The sequence below is a fragment of the Sorex fumeus genome, unplaced genomic scaffold (assembly GCF_029834395.1).
Source record: "Sorex fumeus unplaced genomic scaffold, SorFum_2.1 ptg000033l, whole genome shotgun sequence".
In the NCBI taxonomy this organism is placed as follows: Eukaryota; Metazoa; Chordata; class Mammalia; order Eulipotyphla; family Soricidae; genus Sorex; species Sorex fumeus.
In genome coordinates, this window is record NW_026606090.1 from 34,832,739 (window position 1) to 34,859,307 (window position 26,569).

General features: G+C 41.6%; 1 protein-coding gene across 2 annotated transcripts in view; it reads left to right on the top strand.

The window, feature by feature from the left end:
• AFF3 (ALF transcription elongation factor 3) overlaps positions 1 to 26,569 on the top strand; it is a 601,777-nt gene that overhangs the window by 364,104 nt on the left and 211,104 nt on the right. For both annotated transcript variants that reach the window (XM_056116650.1, XM_056116651.1), the window contains exon 7: positions 25,476 to 25,556. In XM_056116650.1, the coding sequence (XP_055972625.1) occupies positions 25,476 to 25,556 (81 nt within the window). The remainder of the gene's footprint in view (positions 1 to 25,475; positions 25,557 to 26,569) is intronic.

A 26,569-nucleotide genomic window follows, 5' to 3' on the forward strand; every position in this document is an offset into this window, starting at 1 on the left:
CTTGGGTTCAGTCCCCAGCACACAAGTGGTTCCTCACATATTGACAGGAGTGCTCTCTGATTACTGGGCCAGGAGTAAGCCATGGCCAGGTGTGGCACAGCCACCACATCCCTCCAAAGTTGAAGCCACAGTAACTCCTTTGTATTTGCTTTTGTTTTTTATTTAGAGCCATACCTGCCAATTCTCAGAGATTATTCCTTGCTGTGCTCAGAGGACCATAGAGGCTACTGTGGATCAAACCCAGGTTAGCCATATGCAAAGCAAACACTGTACCTGATAAACGCTGTAGAACACTCCCTGCCCCAGGAGTGCCTATTTCCTTCACCCTTCAGTCCTTGTATGTCTTTGTTGGGAATTTACTGCATTCATATTTAAGGGCATCAGTAGTTGATATGACTTTGGTGAACGCCCTGATACATGTGTGGCCCAGGATCAACCCAAGACTCCGGTGTGCATGTGTGCACTTCCCACTGTGCCACACCCTGCAAACATGACTGTTGTTTGCAACAATTTAATTATCTCTATTTCAATAACATTAAATTTCTCTGGATCTATCTTGCTCTTTTTGTTCGGAATACATTATTTCCCTGACTTTATTTTCTGAAATGTCTGTGCAGGGTTCAGCACACTCGCTGAAATGCCCCCTTTCAGTCTCTCCATGCTGAGATCATGTCGAAGATGAGCCTCTTCAAATCGCCCAGGCCAGGTTCGGGGCTTCTTGCAAATGCTTCTAATTTCCAAGCTGTCATCTTTGTTTTGCGTGGTCTCCAGCCATGGAGGTTGGGCCAAGAGCTCTCATTTTCCAAAGAGTAAAGAGTGTGGTCGGCACTGCCATGAGCAGAAGCCACACAGGCAGCAGTTGAGAACGTAGTAGGTCAACCTCCTATAGGGAGAAACGAGAAGGGAACTGTCTGCCTCCCCTCTGGGCGGAGCCTCAGCCTGCAGCCACAGGAGCACCTGTAGGCCTCTTAATGCTGCTTCGTTCTCACTAGACACTGTAGAACACATGAACGCAGCCCTCTGGCCTCGGTACTACATGTTGTGGGAACCATCCCTCCAGTGGTAGCCTTAAAAGTTGGGGTGTGAGGTGTGTGATCCAAGCCCTTCCTTCCTCAGGGGCAAGCCGGAAGCTTTCCTATCATATGCTGTTTGGCTCAAAAGATTGTGGTGAGAGTATGTCTCAGGGCTGGAGCGATAGCACAGCGGGTAGGGCGTTCGCCTTACAAGTGGCCAACATGGCCGACCCGAGTTCGATTCCTCTGCCCCTCTCGGAGAGCCCGGCAAGCTACCGAGAGTATTCGATATGCCAGACACAGTAACAACAAAGTCTCCAATGGAGACGTTACTGGGCCCGCTCAAGCAAATCGACGATCAACGGGAGGGCCTTTACCTTTACCTTATTTTCTTCCTCACCTGATAGAAAAAAACTCATCTAGTTTGTAGATTTCTCTCAGATGAAATAGTTTTGTGTGAAGTTGCATGTTCAGCATGCCCTCATGCCCTTAGGGAAGTCCAACAGTCTCTGTGTTGCAATCTTGGTACAGAAGTCACCGCAAATATGATTTTTGAAAACATTATTGATAGACTGCTGGTATTACCCAGTGGTAAAGCGCTTGCCTTGCATGTGTGGCCCTGGATTCAATCTCTAGCACAAAAAAAAATAAAATAAAGGTAAATAGATGATCAGTAATGGTGTTTAGAAGCAGAAAAACCCATGTTCTGTTAAACATGTAAATGGCCAGACCATATATTAAAAGCAATTTGGTGATATATTAAAATGTTAATTATTTATGCCAGTTACCTTAGAAATTCTGTAAAGGGAATTAATCCCATGAAAGAAATGCAGTATATTGGAAAATTAGTGACTGAGGATTTCTGACAAAGCTTGGTTTGTAGTAATAATGAAAAATGGCAATAGCTCAACCCTCATCACTTAAATAAACTAGAGCACTCGGGCTGTGGGGTGATCTGTGCACCCTTTCAACAGACGTCTATTTAGATGTTTAATTGGGAAAGAAAAAATCAAAAAGATTAAGTCATCAGTGTGACCTCATTATAAATATACCTATAACCCCCACATTAATTTGCATGTATATAAATTGGATAAACACTCAGTGCTTAAAATTGTTTACTGTGAACATTATCTGTAGTGTAAGGTTTCTGGGTAGGTGGCTTTCCCTTTCCTGCAATTTGCATTTTTGCAGTGTTTATTTTTTTAACAAGATGCATGTATTATTTATGTAAGCAGAAAAATGCAACGAAGATATTTTTTCAATTAAATTAAAAATTACACACACCCATAAAACACGGTGGATTAGACCACATCAGGGAAGGTTCCTCGTAACATAACCAGAAACCAAGTTTTCTGAAGCGAGTAGCATGATACATTATGCTTCAGCTCTCTGCCAGAGGACATCTCATCAGCCGGTCCAACCCCTGCATTTTGGAAGTGGGTGGCCAGAAGCCCAATAGAGTTGAAATAGAGAAAGGGTTCTGTGCTCCAGTCCCAACCTCAGCCATGTAGAAGCCTGTGGAGCCCTAACTGTTGACTAGCTCAAGCAGAAGGAGGGGAAAGACGTTGGAGGCCCACAAGGGGCTCGGACTCTGCTGAGCCTCCCCACATGCAGAGAAATCCTGCATGGCCGTCTGAGCTGGATGCCCCAACTCGACTCTGAATCCTATTCGTTTTATTGGAATACCTCCCCCTGCCCCTTGCTGACCCAGAGATAAACTGCAATCGTCTCAAGCTATGGAACCTGGTTTGAAGCTTCAACCTGGCGAAGATTTCAGAAGCTTCATGGATTGCTGTCCCGGCAAGAATGGGCACTGGTGGAGGGATGGGTATTTGACCATTGTAAAATTGAAACCCAAGCCCAAAAATGTGTAAGTCTGCAACTGTACTTCATGATGTCTCACTATTAAAAAAAATCTTAATAAAAAAAAAGAGTAGGACACGGTTTGGGGTCTTGCAAACCAGGCCTCTACTGTTCTCATTAATAGAGGAAAGACCCACATGTCTGCTTCAGACTCAATGTTGGCTCAGAGAGCTAGTACTGGCCTTCCTTGCACATAGTCAGTTCTGCTTCCATCACCAGAACCACTGTGATTCCCTAAGCACCACCAGGAGTGATCCCTGTGCACAAAGCCAAGAGGAAGACCTCATCTCAGAGCCAAGAGCAAACCCTGAGCCCAGGGAGCGACTGTGGCAAGCTGAGCCCCCATCCCTATGCCTGTAGAGCTAAACTGCCACCAGGACTTGGAACTCCCCATCTTCAGGACTCTTGGGAGCTCCAGAGAGGAAGACCCACCTGCCACCTGTGGGGATTGAAGGCTAGTATGCGTAGCAGGAACAATGGGTGGTTGTGCTACCTCCTTTGGAAATTCTGGGAAGTCTGTCTCCAGGGTAGACTCCGAGTGGGAGCAGATACCTGTGGTTGGGGGATGAATATGGGACCACAAATCATGAGCTAGGATACAGAACGGTCTGGTCACAGAGGGAACAGTCCCTTTCTACCCAGCTGGTCATTGCCACCCAAACTGGTGACTGGAGTAAACCCAGTAGATATGCCCCTCCCCTTCATCCAAGGTCCTGCCTAACAAAGTAAAACTGATTTCCAGAACTAGAGTCACAATCCCTGCTACAGGAAAAACAGAGCAGATGCCAGAAAGGCTAACTCCTGCAACAAACAAAAAAGTTCTTAAGTAATCAGTGATAGTGATATGGAAATTGGCGCCTGGCAGACAACTAATCTCTAATAGTTGTTCTCCATCTCTAAAAGCCAGAGAGTTGGCTGGAGCACTTGATCTGCATTTGAATGCCGCAGGTTTGATACCCAGAACATGCTGGGTCCTCTGGCACTCCTGGAAAGAACCTTCAAGCATGCAGCCAAGGAAGGCCCTGAACAAGACAAGCTGCGCCCCCAAAACTCAACAAATAAATCTACTTTGATGAATAAGAAAACAAGTTACGTACTAAAATTAATTATAAAATAACTAGGGAAACATAGGTACAAAGAGTACTTGAGTAAATGGAACAGAACTATTGAAAATTCCTAACAGAGTAGTTGATATGAAACAAAATAAAAATTAATGAAAATTAATGAAACCCCTCTCAGAGAGCCCGGCAAGCTACCGAGAGTATCTCACCCGCACGGCAGAGCCTGGCAAGCTCCCCGTGACGTACTAGATATGCCAGACACAGTAACAACAAAGTCTCCAATGGAGACGTTACTGGGCCCGCTCGAGCAAATCGATGATCAACGGGAGGGCCTTTACTTACTTTACTTACTTTAATGAAATGAAAATGAAAAAGCATAATAAGAAGGCTCAATATTATGGAAGAAAGAATAAATGAAATTGATGGTAAATTTTCAGTAATGACTTGAGTGGAAGGATAGAAATTGGAGTTAGGAAAAATGAAGAAACCCTTCCAGAACTATTACTCTCTGTTAAAAGAGGAAACATAGAATAATGAGTGTGTAGCAGAACATAAAGAAGAGAAAAGGGGACAAATGACTTACATAAAGAAATAATAGATGGGAAAACTTTTTTCCTCATTTTTTTATTTATTTTTATAAAGTTGTTCATGATTTATTACATTCAGTATTCCAACACCAATCTAGGCGGAAACTTTTTTACCCAAGGAAATAACTAATCAAAGAAGCCCAAGAATCTGATGGAACACCCAAACATCAAAATGTAAAATAATTTGTACCAAAGCCCTTTATTGTTAAACCATCAAAAATCAACAATAAGTCATGTTAAAGGCTATAGGGAGGAAAAGAAAAAATGGCAGCATGCAAACAAACTATGCTCAGGGCTATCATAAATTATCCAACAGATAAAGAGAAAACAGGAAGGCATGTTCTTAATCTGAAAAGTTAAAGATGTCAGCCAAGCCAAAAATTATCATTCAAATATGATGAAATGAAAATGTCCCCAGACAAACAGAAGCTAGTGGAGTTTATTATAACCAGATCTATATGACAAAAAGAGTTGTAAAGACTTCTTTCACACAAAAGAAGACAAATTCTAGACGAGGGTATAACATGCCACACAGAGTAAGAAACATACAGAATAAAATCAGACGACAATAAAACATCAAAGACGGGGAAGAATTGAGCTCTAGGGTTTAATATAAAGATGGTCAATGCAACACACAACACACACATACACACACAAAACCTTTTAGATACAGAACTTCGTGCAGTCTTCAAGATAACTTCAAAATAAAAATCTGGGGCAGTGATATTAAGAATAAATTTTGAAAAATGAAAATTTCTCTGGGGAGATCCATCCAAATTAAAATGCAAATAGAAATTTGTGGAAATAAACACCAGAAATACAAAATAATGTCAATAAATAAGCTCTGTATATCAAAAAGCAACCTACTTTGTGTATCAGTACCATGACCTTCAACACTATCGTAACTATATTACCTAAACTGTAATGAAGGTTAAAGGAAAGAAAAGCCCTTTACATGTGAATGCGGTCAACTCACTAATCAAAAAAATACAAAGCGGCTGCATGAATAAAGGTCAGAAAATCATATCAGATTGAGAGACATTTGTACATCTGTAGACTGGTAGTGAAAAGCTGGAGTATTTCTAATCAGTAACACAAAGAAGGCCAGACCTGCAACTGAAAAGAGTGATGTGACAAAGACAAACAGTATTTTTGCATAGAGATGATCCATCAGGAAGATATCACGTCAAAGGAGAGATCAATTTTGGACAGAACATAAGGAAATAATGGCCTTCAATGAAATAAATGATCAGATAGATTAATAGACTTACACAGAAATAACCATCTCTGAAGATTCTGAGTAAAATAAATCAGAGAGAGAACAAACATCATCCTGATGACCTCACTCCTCTCTGATATACAAAGAAACAGGACAAGGAAGTGGCCCTTAGCAAAATGATAACAAATTCTCTGATTATAGAACAGAAATTACCAAGCAGTTGGGAGAAAAAATGGAAGGAAAATACACTATAGAAGTGGCATAAGGACAGATATGGAGGTATTCAGGCCCTTTGGTGGTAAAGGTGTGTAACTGTGTACAGCAAAACCATGAATGTTAACACTATTGAAATCATGTTATCTAACATCTTTTCCCAAAGAGGGAAGAAGGTGGTCCACACCTCCATGTAAGCAGATCAGAAGCCACATTCTCCAGCAGCCACTGAGGACGTATTCAGTCAACCTCTGCTAGGATGAAACTGCCAACGGGAATTTTCCCTGTTCCCTCTGCACCTCAGTACATGGTGCACCTGTTTTTTTTTTTCCCCCTTTATTTTATTATCGCCCGATCTGCCTATTGTCTGTCATCTACAAGTTGTTCACTCGAGTCATCCTGAATAGGATTGGCAGAATACTAGATGAAGGACAACCATGTGAGCAAGCAGGGTTCCGCAAAGGATTCAGCACCATCGACCATATCCACACGATAACCAAACTCATTGAGGTTTCTCGGGAGTTCAAGATGCCGCTCTGCTTAACGTTCATTGATTTAAAGAAGGCCTTTGATTCTGTTGAGACGGAAGCGGTCATTGAAGCCCTAGCCAGTCAGGGCATTCAAGCCCAATACATCAGGATCCTCCGTGAGCTGTATTGCGGATTCACTACCAGGATCTCACCATTCTACAAAGAAGTGATCGTTGATGTCAAGAGAGGGGTGCGGCAGGGTGATACCATTTCACCAAAACTCTTCAGTGCCACTCTCGAGAACATCATGCGACGACTGGAATGGGAAGGAATGGGAGTGAAGATAGATGGTCGGCAACTACACCACCTCCGCTTTGCTGATGACATTGTTTTAATAACACCAAACATCAGCCAAGCGGCACAAATGCTGGCCGACTTTGACCGTGAGTGTGGAAAGGTAGGACTACAGCTGAATCTTACGAAGACAATGTTTATGAGAAACAGCCTTGTTCCTGACGCCCCATTCGCTCTCAATGGAACGACCATCTCCGAATGCAACAGCTATGTGTACCTAGGTCGAGAGGTCAACATGACAAATGACCTGGCACCCGAGCTGCGCAGGAGGAAGAGAGCGGCTTGGAACGCCTTCAAGAACGTCCAAGAAATAGCTAAGAGGACGAAGAACCTCCGGCTCCGGGCACATCTCTTTGATTCCACTGTTCTTCCTGCATTAACATATGCCTCAGAGACCTGGGCCCTACGCAAACAAGATGAGAACGCCATTCAGGTCTCCCAAAGAAGAATAGAAAGAGCTATGCTTGGAATATCACGTTTCACTCAAATGAGAGAACGAATCCGGAGTTCTGACATCCGTCGACGATCAAGGATCAGGGACGCTGTCTCATTTGCCAAGGTGTCGAAAATCAGATGGGCTGGTCACGTAATGAGATTTAAAGACGACCGTTGGACTAGAGCTGTTACTGATTGGATTCCACGGGATGTCAAGAGACCGCGTGGCCGCCCACCTACCAGATGGTCAGACTTCTTTGTCAAGGTCATGAACGATCGGTTTGAGGCCCTCCATGTTCCCGGAGCAAAGAGATGCCATTGGGCTACACTAGCACGCGACAGGGACAAATGGAGACGTTACTGGCGCCCGCTCGAGCAAATCGACGACTAACGGGAAGTTAAGTGATTAAGTGATTTTATTTTATTTTTTTTAAAGTTGTAGATTTACAATTTTTTGTGCTTTGGTTTCAATTATACAATGATCAGATACCCATCCCTCCACCAGTGCCCATTTTCCACCACCATGGATAATATCCCTCCCACCCCCATCCCCCCATCCCCCCGTCTCTGTGGCAGGGCAATCCCCTGTGTTCTCTCTCTCCTTTTGGGTGTTGTGGTCTGCAAAAGAGGCATTGAGTGGCAAACATGTTCAGTCCATAGTCTACTTTCGACATGCATCTCCCCTCCTGGGAGGATCCTCCAAACATCCTTTATTTGGTGCTCCCTTCTCTATCTGAATAGCCCTTTCCTCTAGGATACCCGGCTGGCCTCTAAGTTATGGAGTAATCCTCCTGGTGCTGATCTCAGCTATTCTTGGGTATTAATCTCATACTTTGTTACTTTATATCCCCCAGATGAATGCAATCTTTCTATGTCTATCCCTCTCTTTCTGACTCATTTCGCTTAGCATGATACTTTCCATATTGTACCACTTGTATGTAAATTTCATGACTTCATCTTTTCTAAGAGCTACATAGTACTCCATTGTGTAGATGTACCAAAGTTTCTTTAACCAGTCATCTGTTCTTGGGCATTCAGGTTTCTTCCAGTTTCTAGCTATTGTAAAGAGGGCTGCAATGAACAAACAAGTGCAGATGTCACTTCGACTATACATTTTTGCCTCTCTGGGATATATTCCCAGGAGTGGTATTGCTGGGTCAAATGGGAGCTCAATTTCTAATTTTTTGAGAATCGTCCATACTGTTTTCCAGAAGGGCTGAACCAGTGGACATTCCCACCAACAGTGAAGGAGTGTCCCTTTCTCGCCACATCCACGCCAGCATCGGTTGCTTTTGTTCTTTTGAATGTGGGCCAGTCTCTGAGGTGTGAGATGGTATCTCATTGTGGTTTTGATCTGCATCTCCCTGATGATTAATGATGTAGAGCATTTTCTCATGTGCTTTTTTGCCATTCGGATTTCTTCTTTGAGAAAGTTTCTGTTCATTTCATTGCCCCATTTTTGGATGGGGTTGGATGTTTTCTTCTTGTGGAGTTTAACCAGTATTTTGTATATCCTGGATATCAACCCCTTGTCAGATATGTATTCGGTGAATATCCTTTCCCATTCTGTAGACTGTCTTTGTATTTTGGTCACTGTTTCTTTGGAGGTGCAGAAGCTTCTTAGTTTAAGATAGTCCCATTTATCTATCTCTGTTTTCACTTGCTCGGCCAGTGGCGTGGCATCTTTGAAGATACCATTAGCTTCAATGTCATGGAGGGTTTTGCCAACTTTATCTTCAATGTACCTTATGGTTTCTGGTCTGATGTTGAGGTCTTTAATCCATTTTGATCTTACTTTTGTACATGGTGTTAGGCAGAGTTCTGAGCCTATTTTTTTGCATGTAGCCGTCCAGTGATGCCAACACAATTTATTAAAGAGGCTTTCCTTACTCCACTTCACATTACTTGCACCTTTATCAAAGATTAGATGAGCATATGATTGAGGAGAGATGTCAGTGTATTCAACCCTGTTCCATTGGTCTGCAGTTCTGCCTTTGTTCCAGTACCATGCTGTTTTAATTATTACTGCTTTGTAGTACAGTTTGAAGTTCGGGAGGTTGATTCCTCCCATTTTCTTTTTCCCAAGAATTGCTTTAGCTATTTGTGGGGGCTTATTGTTCCATATAAATTTCAAGAGTGTTTGCTCCATTTCTTTGAAGAATGTCATGGGTATCCTTATAGGGATTGCATTGAATTTATACAATGCTTTCGGTAGTATTGCCATTTTGACAATGTTAAGTCTCCCGACCCATGAGCAGGGGATATCTTTCCATTTCCTCATGTCCTCTTTTATTTCCTGAAGTAGCGTTTTGTAGTTTTCTTTGTACAGGTCCTTTACTTCCTTAGTTAAGCTGATTCCTAGGTACTTGATTTTCTGGGGCACAAATGTGAACGGGATTTTTTTTTTCATGTTGCTTTCTTCTCTCTCACTGTTTGCGTATAGGAAAGCCATGGACTTTTGGGTATTGATTTTATAACCTGCAACTTTACTATACGAGTCTATTGTTTCTAAGAGTTTTTTGGTGGAAGTTATTGGGTTCTCTAAGTAGAGTATCATATCATCTGCGAATAGTGAGAGCTTGATTTCTTCCTTTCCTACCTGAATGCCCTTAATATCTTTTTCCTGCCTAATCGCTATTGCAAGTACTTCCAGTACTATATTGAACAGCAGTGGAGAGAGTGGGCATCCCTGTCTCGTCCCTGATCTTAGAGGGAAGGCTCTCAGTTTTTCCCCATTGAGGATGATGCTTGCTGTAGGCTTGTGGTAGATGGCTTTAATTATGTTGAGGAAGGTCCCCTCTATACCCATTTTGGCTAGGGTTTTCATCATAAAGGGGTGCTGGATCTTATCAAATGCTTTCTCTGCATCTATTGATATGATCATATGCTTTTTATCTTTTCTTTTGTTGATATGGTGGATTATGTTGATTGATTTCCGAATGTTGAACCATCCTTGCATCCCTGGGATGAATCCTACTTGGTCATGGTGTATGATCTTTTTGATGAGTAGTTGGATTCTATTTGCTAGTAGTTTGTTGAGGATCTTTGCATCTGTGTTCATCAGGGATATCGGCCTGTAATTCTCTTTCTTTGTGGTATCTCTGTCTGCTTTTGGTATCAGTGTGATATTTGCTTCGTAGAAACTGTTTGGAAGTGTTTTTGATATTTCAATTTCGTGGAAAAGCTTAAAGAGCATTGGGAGTAAGTCCTCTTTAAAGATTTGGAAGAATTCACTAGTGAATCCATCCGGGCCAGGACTTTTGTGCTTGGGGAGACTTTTTATTACATGGTGCACCTGTTAACAACACCTCAACACTTACTTGTGATTTTAAGAAAAAAACCTCTCCATAAATTAGGATTAGAAGTAATCTATCTCAGCACTGCTTGTCTGTTCCACTGGTACTTATGTCCCCAGAGAGGAATTGTGTATGTTGTATTCCGTTGTATCCTAGGCCTAGAAGGAGCACCTGGCACTGAGTGTGGGGCTCAGACTTGTGTTTGCTGTAATGTGCATTCAAATGCATCAGTGGATTGAATTGACTTTACTAATTCCTTAGCGCCATAGTAAAACACTTCTTAAGACGGGAGGGTCATGTCTGTCTGAGCTGTTGGCAAAGATGAAGAAATAGAACTGTCTCAAACTCATGCATTGTCCATTTGCCCTAGTGCATCCTGAACCTTCGTCTCACTTCCTCCGCATGCAGACTTTTATGGCATCATCCTTGTTTCCTAATTCCCTGAAGATCTTTATTTTTTCTTACTTCATTTTCAGACTCATTTAGCAGCTGAGCAGGACCTTGCCTTTTTTGACATTATGAAGTTAGTGCCTTATCTTTTATGTTTATTTCTTTTATTGCTCTCACAGAATGTATTTTTTCCAAAGGATTAACTTTTTATTCAGGTATACAAACTGATCTTCTACATTGCTTTTTCTTCTAGTGAAATAATTTGTGTGCATGTATGTGTGTATGCATGTGTGTGCATGTGTATGCATGTGTGTGTAAGAGTGCTTAGCAGTATCTTCTTTTTTCTTGCAGACCTGTGAACTTTGATAGAGAAATGCTTATTAAATGTCTTTTTTAAGGGTATTTTAGCTTTATTTTTTTAAAAGAGGTGTATTTCCATCTCTTCTTGAGCTTCTGGTGTTGGCATTCCATATTTGATATTTGAGGTGTTTTAGTGAGTGTTCCCTTTATGCCTGTGAAGTTACTCCTGTCACATTCCCCCTTTAGGCGAGGAGGTGCCCCTCTCAGACTAGGTGGTGCTATGCACTGGTTTCTAAATCATCTCTCAAACTGAGGAAACATTTGGGTGAAGATAACATAGGAAACTGTACATACCACAGGCAGGTAGAGGGGACAGACTGAAAAGAGGACGGACATGTGCCCGCACTGAATTGAGGCAGGTGCTGGAACGTCCCTTCCATCTGGCCCACCAGAAACTCTGCCAGGTGGAGAACTCTTATCTCAGCCCTGTGGCTTGCAGGTTCTATTCTTGGTCACCTGACCTGTCTCGCCGTGTACAGATGCTGATTCTTGTCACCTAAGTGCAGTAACTTTTCATTCTACCCCCACATTTCCGTTCTATACCCACATTTCCATTTTATACCCCCATCTCCATTCTGCACTCACAGTTCCGTTTTGCACTCACATTTCCAGTTCTACCTTCCCGTTTCCTCTTCTATACTTGGATTTCTAGTTCTACAATCACATTTCGATTTCTGAGTTCAGATTTCTAGTTCTCCATTTCTGTTCCACTCTCCCTTTTCCATTCCATACTCCCATTTTGCCTCTGCATCCTTCAGGTCATCACAGCACTCCCGAGCACAGCAGAGCATTTACAGTGCCATCCAGATTAAAGGCAGAGGAGCAAAAATTTTGTGGTTTTTGGTTTGTTTAGTTTAGGAGTCACACCCAGTGACATTCAGTGGATTTTCCTGGCTCTGCACACAGGAATTACTCCTGGTGGTGCTCAGGGGACCACATGGGACACCAGGATGGAACTCGGGCCAGGCACATGCAAGGCAAGTGCCCTACCTGCTATGCTATCGTGTGCCCCCCCCAAAGGCAAAAGTTTCAAACTCTGAAGACAGAACCCTAAAGAATACCCTGTATGCTCGTCACTGTCCCATTTAGAAAAACACCATACACTGAGATAGCTTCCTTCCTTCCATTGGTACACTTGGTGTCTTAGTTGCAAAGGGAGTTAAAGAAGCAACTGTTGTTTAATAAGCGTGCTTTCATTATGCCTTCTATTTGCTTATGAATTATTAACCAGTTAAATATTAAATAATTAATTGAGTGAAATATATTAAAAACAAACTCATAAATTTGCCTATACTCACCCCCTCCCTTCACAAAATCCAAGCCAAAACCTTCCAACACTGTTTATAGAGGTAGTGACCTGATGCAGCATCTGTTTGGGGCCAGACACTGTGATAGGTACTTTGTGTGCTCGTCACTAACCCCTTCAATAACAAGATTAGGGCTATTCCCTTCAATTTAGACTGTCAATGATCATAAAAGCAAACTTGCTCATGCCATTGTGCTGGTTCTTGGAAGAGCCAATATTTCTAAGAAGTGTCTTGGGCTGCAATGCCAAGCTATTCTGCTCCAGCCTCTGCTTCTCTGGAGAAATACACATTTCTGGATTTTTCTTCAAGAACACATTACATGGAAAATATGACTGGGAATGGATTGATCCCCTTTCTCCCTTCTGGACTCCGTGGCATGTCACTCTGTCCTAGACAATGTCAGCTTCATGCCCGCTGCATATGAAAGTGGTTTGATTTCAGACAGCTGGTTCCATGATCAGTCTTACCTTTGTGTCTATCTGCAAGCTAATTTCTGGGTGTTTGGACAGACACTAAATGGGGCTGTTTAGCTCTGAAACAGAGTAACTGTGGGGACATTGATAATGTGATTCTTCATGCATGAACTCTGGCTTACTTCATATGAACCAAAGTACAATGTGTTTTATTCTGAGCCAGGAAAGTACCAACCCAGTATCCAGAATTTGGGAAATCCTCTTAATAGCCATGAATGCTTTATTATTAATTTTAAAACATGTTTAAAATCTTAGAATCAGATTGATTAGTGCTTATCATCTGCAGCTTTAGGTTTGAACAGGTGTCTGTAAGTGGCAGCAGGAACTCAAAGTCGTCACATGGGTTAGCAGGAATCATTAAGTCACTAAAGATATACACACAACATCAAAATCATCCCGTGCAGGTTCTGACAATTCAGTGTCAAGTTTGCTACTTCTAACATGTAACACAATGTGCAGTTCTAAAATTGATCTCAGAGTTAAATAATGGAAATTGTTATATATTTTGAACACATAAAATGAAACTTGTTTATAATTACTTTATTTATGTTTAGGTTTGCAATGCAGTTAATAATGGTTTTAAATGGACATGATTCAAACATCACACCTGCCACTATTCTGCCTGTTTCCCTCCCATAACTCTACTGTGTGGGTCAATTCTCCCATCACATTGCCTTTGGATCTTTGTTACTACATCACTGTGTATCTTTAAGTCCCGCATATGAGAAACCATTCTGTATTCTTCCCTTCATTCTGACTGACTTCACTCAGTGTGACATCTGTGACATCTGTGTTCCATCCATGTTACTGCAAATTGCATGATTTTTTTCTTTCTTAAAAAAGGTAAAGGCCCTCCCGTTGTTCGTTGATTTGCTCGAGCGGGCCCAGTAACGTCTCCATTGGAGACTTTGTTGTTACTGTGTCTGGCATATCTAATACGTCACAGGGAGCTTGCCAGTCTCTGCCGTGCGGGCGAGATACTCTCGGTAGCTTGCCGGGCTCTCCGAGAGGGGCAGAGGAATCGAACTCGGGTCGGCCATGTTGGCTGCGTGCAAGGCAGACGCCCTACCCGCTGTGCTATCGCTCCAGCATTGTGTATATATACCACAATATCTTGAGCTATTTGGCCATTTAGATTGTTCCCATATTTTGACTGTTGTACTAAGTACAATGAATGTAGGTATGCATATGTCCTTATGTCCTTTCAAATTTATGTTTTGTAAAACACTTAAAGTAAACTTTGAAAGCCAAATATATTTTAGAAGGAATTTTAGAAATTGATGTTTTCCGTTTGTCCAAAAGTTTTCAAGTAAATAGCTAGACCTTAAAGCATGAAAACAGAGAGTAAGAGTGTACCCGTCTTCCAGCACCAAAAGAAAATTGGAAAAGAAAACTTCATTGAGAATAAAATTTTCAAACTAAAGGGATTTAGCATGAAAAAAGTTTCCCCTTACCTTTAATGATGATGGTCTCCCCTCCCTGCCCTCTGATGGTAGTGATCTCCCCTCCGTCCCCTCTGATGATGAGTCATTGCATGGATCACAGCCACACACACTTGCTGGCCAGGGCCCGCCCATGCAACTGTTGTGCTTGCCTACAGGATGTTTGAGGTCCAGCAGTGATGTACACTTAAGTTGTGGTCACATTCCTGGGTGCTCTCCTGGGTGTGCACCCTGTAGCTGTGCTGCTCGCCACCAGGCTGCCGGGGAGCCAGAACTCACTGGTGGACTAAAGCCCACTGGCGCATGCAGCTAGACCTCACCCACCAATCAGCTGTGTGGCTCACAGGTCCACAGTGTCATACCCGCAGGGCGGGGTTTGGACCCCCAAGATACTTTCTGGCCCTTGTGTGAATGGAAATGCTAAGGGTGGCAGTTGTGTCTTAATTCAAATCAAGGCTCTCATCCTTCTTCATGTGGAGCATACCTGCTGTGCAGAGATGCAGGATACAGGGGGTGGAAGGTGCCCTTCGGTGCACTGGATAGGCTGTCTTGGAATGAGGTGCACTCTGTGGGATGGAAGGGAATAATATGTGTGGCCTCAGCTCTTTCAGAACTGGAAACCTTCTGGCCCCATGGCAGTGTGAATGCACACAGGCCGTCGGAGGCTCACTTTGGGTTGCTGTGCCCGATACTTACCTTCCTGCCATGTGCTCAGATTGTTTTTGAATCTTGCACAAGTTTTCCTTGCCTCCCCATCTGTGGAACCCCAACTGAGAGCTGCTTCTTGATTTGATTTCATTAATCTTTACCTGCACAGCACATATTTTACCCACTGGTGATTGGCCCCATGGAGAGCAGTAGATCGCAATAACGTTAAGCTTGGCACTTGCAGTTTCACTTTCTCGATATGAGAAAAGGGGGTCAGATGACACCCCAAAGTATAACTACAAGTACAGTTCTTGGAGATTCCCTGTGTAGATCAGTTAGAGTTCCAGTCATCTAGATGACTGGATTTTCAGTTTGATATAAGGCTTCAGCATGATTGTTGGAGATTGTTGTTGCAGGGTTAGTTGGTTGTTTACTTAGTTGTAATTGGCTATACTATGAAAAATAGAGTAAGGGAATGTGGTGTCACAACAACTCGAAGTCACAGCTAGAAGCACTTCACTCCCGGAAGGGAATATAACACGACACTCACCATAGCCATGCCACTGAACCCCCACCAGGTTGTTTCATTCAGGGCACCCTGGAGGGGGCAGGTGAGTCCCTCCCCAACCCAAGGTATCCAGCCCTGGCAGCCTAAAGCCTCCAGAACCCAGCTGCCACCAGGCTCATGGCCATTCCCCACACCCTCAGGCCAAGCCTCACCCACGAGTGAACCTATTCCTGAACCGCGCGGCAATACTTCATACCACACACCCCATACGCCAAGAGAACTGCGCCAAGTTTTATGGGGTTCAAAGTAGGAGGCAACCAATCTTAAAAGGAAATAAATCATATATATACATATATATACATACATAAGGCTCACAAGGCTCAACCTTTAACAACATGTTAATGATCTCTTATAGAAGGGCTTAATGGCCCCTGGGTGAAATACAACAATCCCCACACTCTTTCCTCTAAGGAAACTTTTTTGTAGCATTTTCAGTGGTTTTTCATAACAATCAGTACAAAATATTTTATTTCAGTTCTGCTGTGGGGCAGGGGTTGGGGTTTGGGATGGAAGCATCCAAAATATGGTGGTGGGAAGGATTGGTATTTGAATATTAAATGAATTAAATATTGTGAACTACTTTATAAAATGAAATAAAAAAATTTTAAAAAAGCTTCCATGAGTAGTGAGTTCAAATCCGAAATAGCAGTTGCTGGGGACATTGATGGTGGAAAACATGTGTACTGGTGCAGGGACAGTTGAAACATTGTACGACTGAAACACGATCATGGAAAAATTTTTAAGAGTTTTTCTTATGGTGATTTAATAAAAATAATATTTCAAACTGAAAAAAAAGTACCACTTGCTATTACTATCAGTGGTCTTGAATGCACCATATTTAGAATGATTTTTTAAGCTATTGCTGCTTCTATGATTAGAGGATAATGAATTTTAGAGAAAATAAATTACCTGGAATTTGGGGAGCCCAGTGACTGTGATCTCTTGGTTGTAGAAAAAAAAATTCGCAGCCTTCAATTCTGAGCCTGGACTGTTCAGACCCAGAGGCAAATGACAGTCTAAAGGTGCTCTCCCCGCTCCTTGGCAGGACTGGCCTCCCCCCATTTTTTTCTGGAGGTGAGTCGGGCATGCAGAAGCATCCACTTCACCAGAGAGAGTACTCCAGTTGGCGCCATTCACTGCTGGCATTTCCAGGCTCTGCAGTATAATAAAAATTACCATGCTCTGTCAGCGGTGGCACTTATCTGATAAGAATGTCATAACATAAATAATATGTGTGAAGGAACTGAAAAGCTGAGTGATTATTCTGATGGGGAGACAAAATAGTGCTCTGATCTGCAGCACCCACTGCCACACAGAAAGATCCTCTCTGCATTTTACAGTTGTATTCATGAGTCACAGAATCCAATGGGTTATTTCAAGAAGAGAACTTTCTGAGCACAAAAATATTCTGGTTCACTGTGGTCCTTTGTCAGACCTGAGTTGGCAGCAGAAAAAGGCCTTGCTGAAAGGAAATAGAAGCACTTTAATCTCTCTTGAACCTGGTGACAGCCCAATGTATTTTGTAGGACGAGTATAATTTATTATTGTCACCATTTTATGGGCAGGAACCAGAGATCAAATGAATTTTATCCATTGTATCAGGTTGTCATAAGAGAATTATGTGACAATATTCCTTTCCTCAAAGAGCTTATAATCTATCAGGGGTTTAAAAAGTTAATGATAGCGATAATACTTGAAAGGGAAACTCACCATACCACATAGAGGTTAAAATCAGCCTCAGACCACACATACAGGAGAAAGGTAACTTCAGAGAGGGCTAAGATGAGAGAGAATGAAGAGATGAGAAAGTTGGAATAAAACAGTGTTACAACAGAAAAACTCAGAGCAGGGTGGGAAGTAAACATTCTACCCTGGGGGGCAGCGGTAGGGGATAGAAAATGATGACTGCAGAGTTCTTGATGGCAGCAGAACAGAAACCAACTGCTGGGACCAGGGTCACTTGAGCAAGTAGTGAGGTTTTTTTCTCTGTGTTTAGTTTTTCCACTTTCTTGCACACTGTGCTTTACAGAGTTGAACATGACGCCCTTGTTGCATCCATTTAATTGTCCCCATTTCCCGACCCCATCCCAAGCCTGCCCTCTTAAAAGGCTCCCAAAATTTATTCTATATTGCTGTTACCATTAAGTTGTTAATGGAATTATCAAAAAATACTTCAGAAGAAGAAAATTTGTGAAAATTGTTATATTTCCCTATTGGCTGGAGTGATAGCACAGCAGATAGGGCTTTTGCCTTGCATGCAGCCAACACGGCCAACCTGAATTCGATTTCTCCACCCCTCTCAGAGAGCCCAGCAAGCTACTGAGAGTATCTCTCCTGCATGGCAAAGCCTGTCAAGCTACCTGTGTTGTATTCAATATGCCAAACACAGTAACAAGTCTCACAATGTTTCTAGGCCCGTTCAAGCAAATCTCCATTATGTAGCAATAGCACAGTAGGTAGGGCATTTGCCTTGCACATGGCCAACCCAGGTTCGATTCCTCCATCCCTCTCGGAAAGGTTGGCAAGCTACTGAGAGTATCCTGCCCGCATGGCAAAGCCTGGCAAGCTCCCCATGGCACATTCTATGTGCCAAAAATGTAACAAATCTCACAATGGAAATGTTACTGGTGCCTGCTCGAACAAATCAAACAACGGGAGGACAGTGCTTCAGTGATACAGTGCTATATTACTTTATATTCCACAAATGAGTGCAGTCTCCACAGCTCGGAAGCCGGCCTCACATGCTGGGGGAGAATGCAGCGGGAATAGAGAATGATGTAAGTAAATGATGCTTGGAGGACTTGCTCAGGATGGGAGATGCATGCTAAAAGTAGACGATGGACCAAACCTGATGGCTGCCTAGTACCTGTATTGCAAACCTTAACACCCAAAAGGAGAGAGAGAGAGAGAGAGAGAGAGAGAGAGAGAGAGAGAGAGAGAGAGAGAGAGAAAGAGGGAATGTAGGCAGGGTGGGGGAGAGGTTATGGGAGGGGGTGATGGGAGGGATACTAGGAACATTGGTGGCGGAGAATGGACACTGGTGGAGGGATGGGTGCTCAATCATTGTACGACTGAAACGTAATCATGAAAGTTTGTAAGTCTGTAACTATCTCACAAGTGATTCATTAAAAAAGAAAAAGAAAAGAAAATCTTAGTTAAAAAAAAAACATGAATCTTTAAAGCTGGGCTGGTAGATCCGTAGTAACTGTCTAAGATAAAACATAAAACGTTTCTATTACAATGACTGAGACAGACTGCTATAGGAAGACATGAGAGAGAGAGAGCAGACATGTGTGAGAGACCAACAGAGAGCGAGAGCAAACGTGTGTTTGTGTGTGTGTGTGTGTGAGAGAGAGAGAGAGAGAGAGAGAGAGAGCGCAGATAAAAGGCCCCTTGCCTTGAAATTACTGGTTCATGGGTTCATGGTCAATCTCAGTGTAGGCATGAGAGTAGAGACTCACCATGTGTTCCACCGCCCTGTGAAAGTGGCATATGGAACTTGAGGTTGGGCACTCGGTGGATACGATATTCTCCACCCCATTTAACTACCTATCATTTCACTTGGGAACACATACATGCACGCAATAAAAAGAAATGACTTTTCAACTGATTTAAGAAATAATCAAAATCACCATGAAAAATGTCCTTTGGGTAACTAGGTATTTAGGAGAAGGGACTGATTAGGCTGGATTCAGGGAGTCATTTCTTATTGAAAATCCTGGAAAGGTTCTGAGAAACTTCAATTGAAGAGAAACAATGCATTAACTGAACGAGTTTTATACTGGGAAATTAATATGAACGAGAGTTAAATTCGTACAGCAGTTTTTGGTCATAGAGGCATCACTCGGCTTCTGAATAAAGACCCAAAATACCCAACGTCTGCCTAACATTAAATTAGTTGCATTTATTACTCATTCATGTTCAGCCTCAGCCGTTTTATTGCAGATCCAAGTCAGACATGGTCTATGCCCACAGCTCAGGGCAACGGGCACAACTTCCCCAAGACAGGCTGCCCTTCCGTTGCAGGGCACACATGTACACACACACACACACACACACACACACACACTCGTGTGCACACATGCGCACAGACACACACAAGCATGCACTCACATGTTCAATCCAACTGGCAGAGTTTAGACACCCCTGTGACCCTCATGTGCACATCTTTAAGGTAGGAAGGAAGCTGAGGCACCCAGAGAGTCGCCTCTATTCAGGAATAATGTAGAATGTGTGCTCTGCACAGAGGCCTTGCCTGGGAGACGTTTTTTTCTCCTCAACAATATGCTCAACTTTGAACGCATTGACATTATTCACTGAAAACCCGCTCTTTGTTGATTCTTAATACCACAAACTGTAGAATCGAAATGTTTTAGGAGCCAATGCTTAAAACCAAAGATCTCTCAAGTGTTGGAGAATAGGCGGGAACTTTATTACCAAATGACCAGAAAATCAAGAAGGGAAGAAGGAAGATCAATTTAAGAAGTGCAAGGAAAGTGTCTAAGTTCAAAAAGTGGCTGCCTAAACTTTGGATTAACTGGATTTAAACATTGTATGTTTCTTCCTGCCGGTGGAGGATCTCGCTAAAGCACAGTCACAGGGAGAAGTAGGAACATTGAGGTGATGAAGGAAACTAGAGTTGAGGAAGATCAGGAGCATGGACAGAGATGAGGGGTAAGGGCCAGTGGATAGTGGACACGGTTACTGGGGTCAGTGGCTTTGCAGTGGAGTAGCATCCTTCCCCATTAAGGACATAATGTGAGGGGAAGTAAAAGAATTAGCAGAAAATGATCATTTTTACTTTTGAATGAACACTTTAAAAAATTCTACTAGAATAAATGAGGTACAAATTAAATACTATTAAAATCAAAGATTATCGCACTGCTATTATTTTGCCAGTGTTCTGTTCCCATGAAAATATCTTGGGATACTTTCTTCAGGGTTGGAGCGATAGCACAGTGATAGGGCATTTGCCTTGCACACAGCCAGACCGGCCGAGCCGGGTTCAGTTCCTCCACCCCTCTCAGAGAGCCCGCCGTGGCAAGCTACCCGTGACGTATTCAATATGCCAAACACATAACAACAAGTCTCAAAAATAGAGACGTTACTGGGCCCGCTCGAGCAAATCGATGAACAACGGGAGGACAGTTTACAGTTTTCCAGCTTTACTTTCTTCAGTGAAAAGTACAGATAATAGTAAGGAATCATAATAATCTTTTTAAATAACTCTGTTTTAGTAGCATATAGTTTGTATCAATATTGCCAGTTGAACTACATATTACATTTATATAGAACATTATTCTTGTATTACTTCCCCGTGTATTCACTCATCTTAGATTTCCAGTAAAATTGAGAAAGAAATTATATTTCTCATTTTCAAAAGAGGAGTTCTGAAACTTGCCTTTAAATTAATCAGTGCTTCTTTCGTTAGATGATTTAGCATAATGGAACCCTGCTGTACTCAGTATATAGTGACCCTGATGACTAAGCCATGACATAGTTAATATTCCCATTTCCTCTCATTCTAAGATACCAGCAGACTTGGTGAGGCATGACTGGTTACAGCCTGAAATAACTCAGCTTGCTAGGAGGTGACCTCACACACTGATCTAGTGATAGAAAGTTATGGAAATAGTTTATTTGGCCTTAATAATTCCATTCAGTCCCAATTGAAAATGTTAACATGATATCATTTATGTAATTGTACGTTGATTAAAAACAAATATGTTTAAGTGTTATGAATAAATCTTAGTCTTGGGCAATTTTAATCAATTTGAATGTTTTAAGCACCATTTTGTCTTTACTATTTCTTCTTCAATTTAACAGGATTCATTAGGTGGAAAAAATTGCATGAAAATACTTTTCTAAAGTAACATTAAGAGCAATTTTTCATTGAAATACGGGAATTCAATTCAGTTCAGTAAGTTTATATTGAACACTTAATCCATAAGCTGCCCCATTTTATGCAAAGATAAGTAGTCACTATTCTGCTTTGGAAGGAATTTTCAGTCCTTCTTTAAAGGATGATGTCTTATAAATGCAAATGTACTTGAAAGAGATTACTAGTAAATGTGTTATTTAGTGTTAACTATGATTTGTTCTACATTGAGGGAAGAGTATCAGAAAAAGCAGAAATAGTTGGTTTCAGATTGAGGTATATGCACATAAAAACAATATAAAAAATATCTCTAGAGAAAGAAAAATGTTTTGGAAAAATATGAGAAAGAAATTATGGTGGATTGAAACAGAAGAAGCAGCAACAAAGTTCCCATGACACAGATAATGAGTCTTAACAGAGATCCAAAGAGTGTGTAGAAAGGAGCATTCTCATATTACAGACATAATATAAGTAAATTAAAGTATTTTATTTCATGAATAGCTGGTACAGATTACTAAATAAGCACAATATGGAAAGCAAGAACCTTGTAGAAGATTTTGAACACTTAATCTCTGAGGGAAGATGCGATATAATGAGAAACTAGTACTGACCCAGGTGCTCAATATGCAAACTTTAGCTGTGATATTTATGACTGAGTGAACTTGAACAAATTAATTCATCTTTTCTACCTCTTCACCTCCCATAAGGAGGTAGTGACAATTGCTTTAAAGGCTGGATGTAAAGAGAAAATGGCTGTGACTACCCTGAAAATTATAAAGCATCAACAGGATTGTTGCTTTCATCTTTGTTATCTATGGGATAGTACTCAAAAATTTTAGAGATGTGAAGGTTTTTAATTACATCTACACTTTGGAAAAATAAGCTAGTCCAGAACTGTATCAGATAACTAATAATGATAAAAGAAGGATAATTAATTAGGATGCTATTAAAGTGATTCAAGGTAGGAATAGAGAATGTGGTTAGGTGGTCATTCAGGTCATAAAAGAAAGGTGGGGACATTATTCAGTCAACATTTGTTTATATATATACATATGCGTGTATATATATATATATGTGTGTGTATATATACATATATATTGAATACCCATTCTGTTATAAACTTTGTGTTAGGTACTAGGCTCACCAGATAAAATTTCAGCCTTGTAGGGCTGGAGCGATAGCACAGCGGGTAGGGCGTCTGCCTTGCACACAGCCAACATGGCCGACCCGAGTTCGATTCCTCCGCCCCTCTCGGAGAGCCCGGCAAGCTACCGAGAGTATTCGATATGCCAGACACAGTAACAACAAAGTCTCCAATGGAGACGTTACTGGGCCCGCTCGAGCAAATCGACGATCAATGGGAGGGCCTTTTAGGTCTCATCAAAGGCTAAAAGGTTGCACAACTCTATAAACAAGTAACAGATATATAAACAAGTAACTGCAACAAAGGGGACAAGTGTTGATGGGTATTTGGAAAATGTGGCACAAAGAAAAGCAAGTCAACATTGCTGTAATTGGGAAGACTTCGGGCATGTGCAAAGCATCCTGGATTCAGATGGTCCAGGGAGGTCCAAGTTAAACTATGGCTAGAGGTAGCTATGTCTGTTTAGAGGCAACTCCCAATATGGCAATTTCAACTGCTGTTGCAGTACAGAAAATCTCTTAACTTCTTAGGTAAAGGTAAAGGTAAAGGTAAAGGCCCTCCCGTTGATCGTCGATTTGCTCGAGCGGGCCCAGTAACGTCTCCATTGGAGACTTTGTTGTTACTGTGTCTGGCATATCGAATACTCTCGGTAGCTTGCCGGGCTCTCCGAGAGGGGCGGAGGAATCGAACTCGGGTCGGCCATGTTGGCCGCTTGTAAGGCGAACGCCCTACCCGCTGTGCTATCGCTCCAGTCCAACTTCTTAGCATTTTCATAATTATCTGTACTTTTGTAGACATTTTGATTCATTTCTGATTGAGTCGCATCAGATAGATATAAATGGATTATCTTCAAGGACATTTTGGAGAGTTGTCAAGCACAAAATGTATATGTGAAAGACATTCTCATGTACATTATCCAGAAATAATTGATACAGAATTGACAAGGTCAAATTGAGGTTGAATGTACACATCTGATGTCTAATCTTAAATACTTTGTATTTATGAATTTTGGTTCTGAAATATCATACAGACTATGATGAGTAAAAGAGCAACTATAAAAGAAGAGGCCAAGTGGATCATCTTTAATGGATGAGCTCAGGGACACATTGGATAATGAATAAAACAGGGATGGAATAATCATTTCACTTGTTATGTAATTGTTTTTGAAATATCTCCTGTGAAATAGTTGAGGCTTTTTCCAGTAAAAACACATGGAGGTCAAGGAGAAAAATCAGAACCCCATAACAAGAGAGACTCTATGGAAAGTGAAGCTGTAGAAAGGGATAGAGTTAGGAATTTGGAAAAGGTGGTTTTCAAAGCTTCAGTTGGGTAGTGACAATCCCAGTAAGATTTGGCCAGTTCTGGACTAGGTGAATAATTGGGAGCATGTTGAAAGCCATCGTGGAGTCTAGCACAAAATGCTACTCTGACCACAAATTTGGCAATCCTGCTTAGAAAACTTCTCAAAGGACAGCAGGATAGAAGCAGAGTGGTGTGGACAGATATTCATGGAGCAGAAATGGGAGGGGAAAAGGAACATCGAGGGTTCCTGGATCCTGGATCCTCCCTTTGCTTTATAGAAGAATCCCCTGCATAATATCAGAATTGGGAAAGTCCAGAGGTCCATGAACTCAACCCACCTCTACAAGTAGGTTTGTGGTCAGTGATGATTTATGTGATTACATGAGGTTTGTGGTGAGTATGATTTACATGCAGTCAGTAAATCCTTCCAGAGTAGATCTGGACACTCTCGCTCTCCCCTTGTCCCTGTAAGAATTTGTACCTTGAAGTCACTGGTACAGAAGAGTTAAGGGAGATTCTTGAAGGAGGCAGAATCCCCTTCACTCCCCAAGCCCCAGCCCCCAAAGGATGTGAGAAAGTATTTTTATGGAAAGAGAATGTCACATTTTTCTTCATATGAATCTACTCCAACTTTTATGAAAGCTTAGGTTTGAATGTGGAAGGAAAATCAAGAAGTAGGGCTCAGAATCTATTTGTAACCTCCAAGTCCGCTTTCTGGTAATGAGAAATTCATTTAATTTGTGATCATTTAAGAAATGCAAATATCATCTAGGAGGTGATCCTGAAGAATAAAGGAAGTGAATGAAAGAATTGCCCTTCACCCCTCTTTCACAAAGTTTAGTGAGAGTGTATGTCAAAGAGCATGTGATGGATTATTGCACATTGAGCTGACATTGTCATCATAAAGGGGGTCATAAAAATGACAGGACTGTTTCATGTGTGATTTGTTTTTTCACTTCTCTGTGAATGACATTTTTATGAGAACCAAAGTGATGTGTGGGGATTTTTCAAAACTCAGACTAAAATGCAGTTCTAATAAAATAAATCTTCTAATAAAGATCCCTAAGGGTTAAGAGTTCTTTGTGTGTTCCTTCAGAAACACCCTATGATTTTTTGTGGGATCGAGTCCAAAAGAAACAACCCCCTTTGCTTTTGCCATGGTGCGTTTACTCGTAGGTTTTCTCTTTACTCCGGGAACTTAGGTGTAAGTGAAAATAACGGAGCCCTGGGAATCTTTTTTGAGCACTACACGGGACATGGGGTGAGCCACAGAATCAAGCGTTGGTAAAATTGGGGGAAAGTATCATAAAAGTTGGTTTTGCGTACCTCCCGCTGAAAAAACTTTCTTTCTAATCTTGTTTATTCCCAATTCTTTTATGTCTTCTAAGGGCTGCTTTACATGCTACTAGCCTGAATTCCGTCTGAATTACAATATTGTATGTTTTCCCCTAGGAGATGACCTGGCTTCCACCCCTTTCAGCTATTCAAGCACCCAGCAAAGTGGAAGCAACCAAATTTCCCTTCCCAAATAAGGTGAGTTCTTTTGCAACTCAAAAGGATTATGTAATGTTTGCACGCTGATTTTTATAGACCAATGGGTTTACCCTTGATTACCTTTTCTTCTGTAAATATCCCAGCCAGAGGTGTATACATCTGATAGTCACCTCTTGCAAACTTATATTCATCAAAGACAGCCAAGCCTGCAATTCTACCTGCACTTCCATATTTTCTAGAAAATGTGATGAGTATTATAGTTGTCATTTTAATCTGAAAACATTTATGAGATATAAATGCAATCAATTTTATCTGTTTGATATAATGATATGTCTTATTTTTCTGAAAAACTTACTAAATTAATGATGTACCTTAAAATCAATATCTTAGAATTGAGAATTGAGGGCATGCAATATTTAATTTCGCTTGGTGTTTATTGTATAAGCTTAAAACATTTTCTAGTACTTGAAAAGTATTTCCATATGTTCTATATTGCATATTTTCTAAGACAAGCATACAAAAATATCAGCCATGAAATATTTAAATTATAAATGAGCCTAACCACTTCACTTTTTAACCATACAACTAAAACATACTCATTATAAAGATAAGATTATACAAACAAAAGAAACTATGAGAGCTCCTGGCACCCTCATCCAGATTTTTTGTACTCTCAGACCATATTTACCTTTCTAGGGATTACTGTTTAAAGTTTGGTGTGTGTATCACTTCAGTCATTTTCCCCTTTGCGTTGTGTACCTGTATGTGCATATGAAGTTTTGTTCTTGTCACAGTCCTCCCATTGTTCATCGATTTTCTTGAGCGGGCCCAGTAACGTCTCCATTGGAGACTTTGTTGTTACTGTGTTTGGCATATCGAATACATCACAGGTAGCTTGCCAGGCTCTGCCATGCGGACGAGATCCTCTCCGTAGCTTGCCGGGCTCTCCGAGAGGGGCGGAGGAATCGAACCCGGCTCGGCCGGGCCGGCTGCGTGCAAGGCAAAGAATACTTTGTAGAAACTGGCCTGTCCCAGATATCTGTAGTTCATAA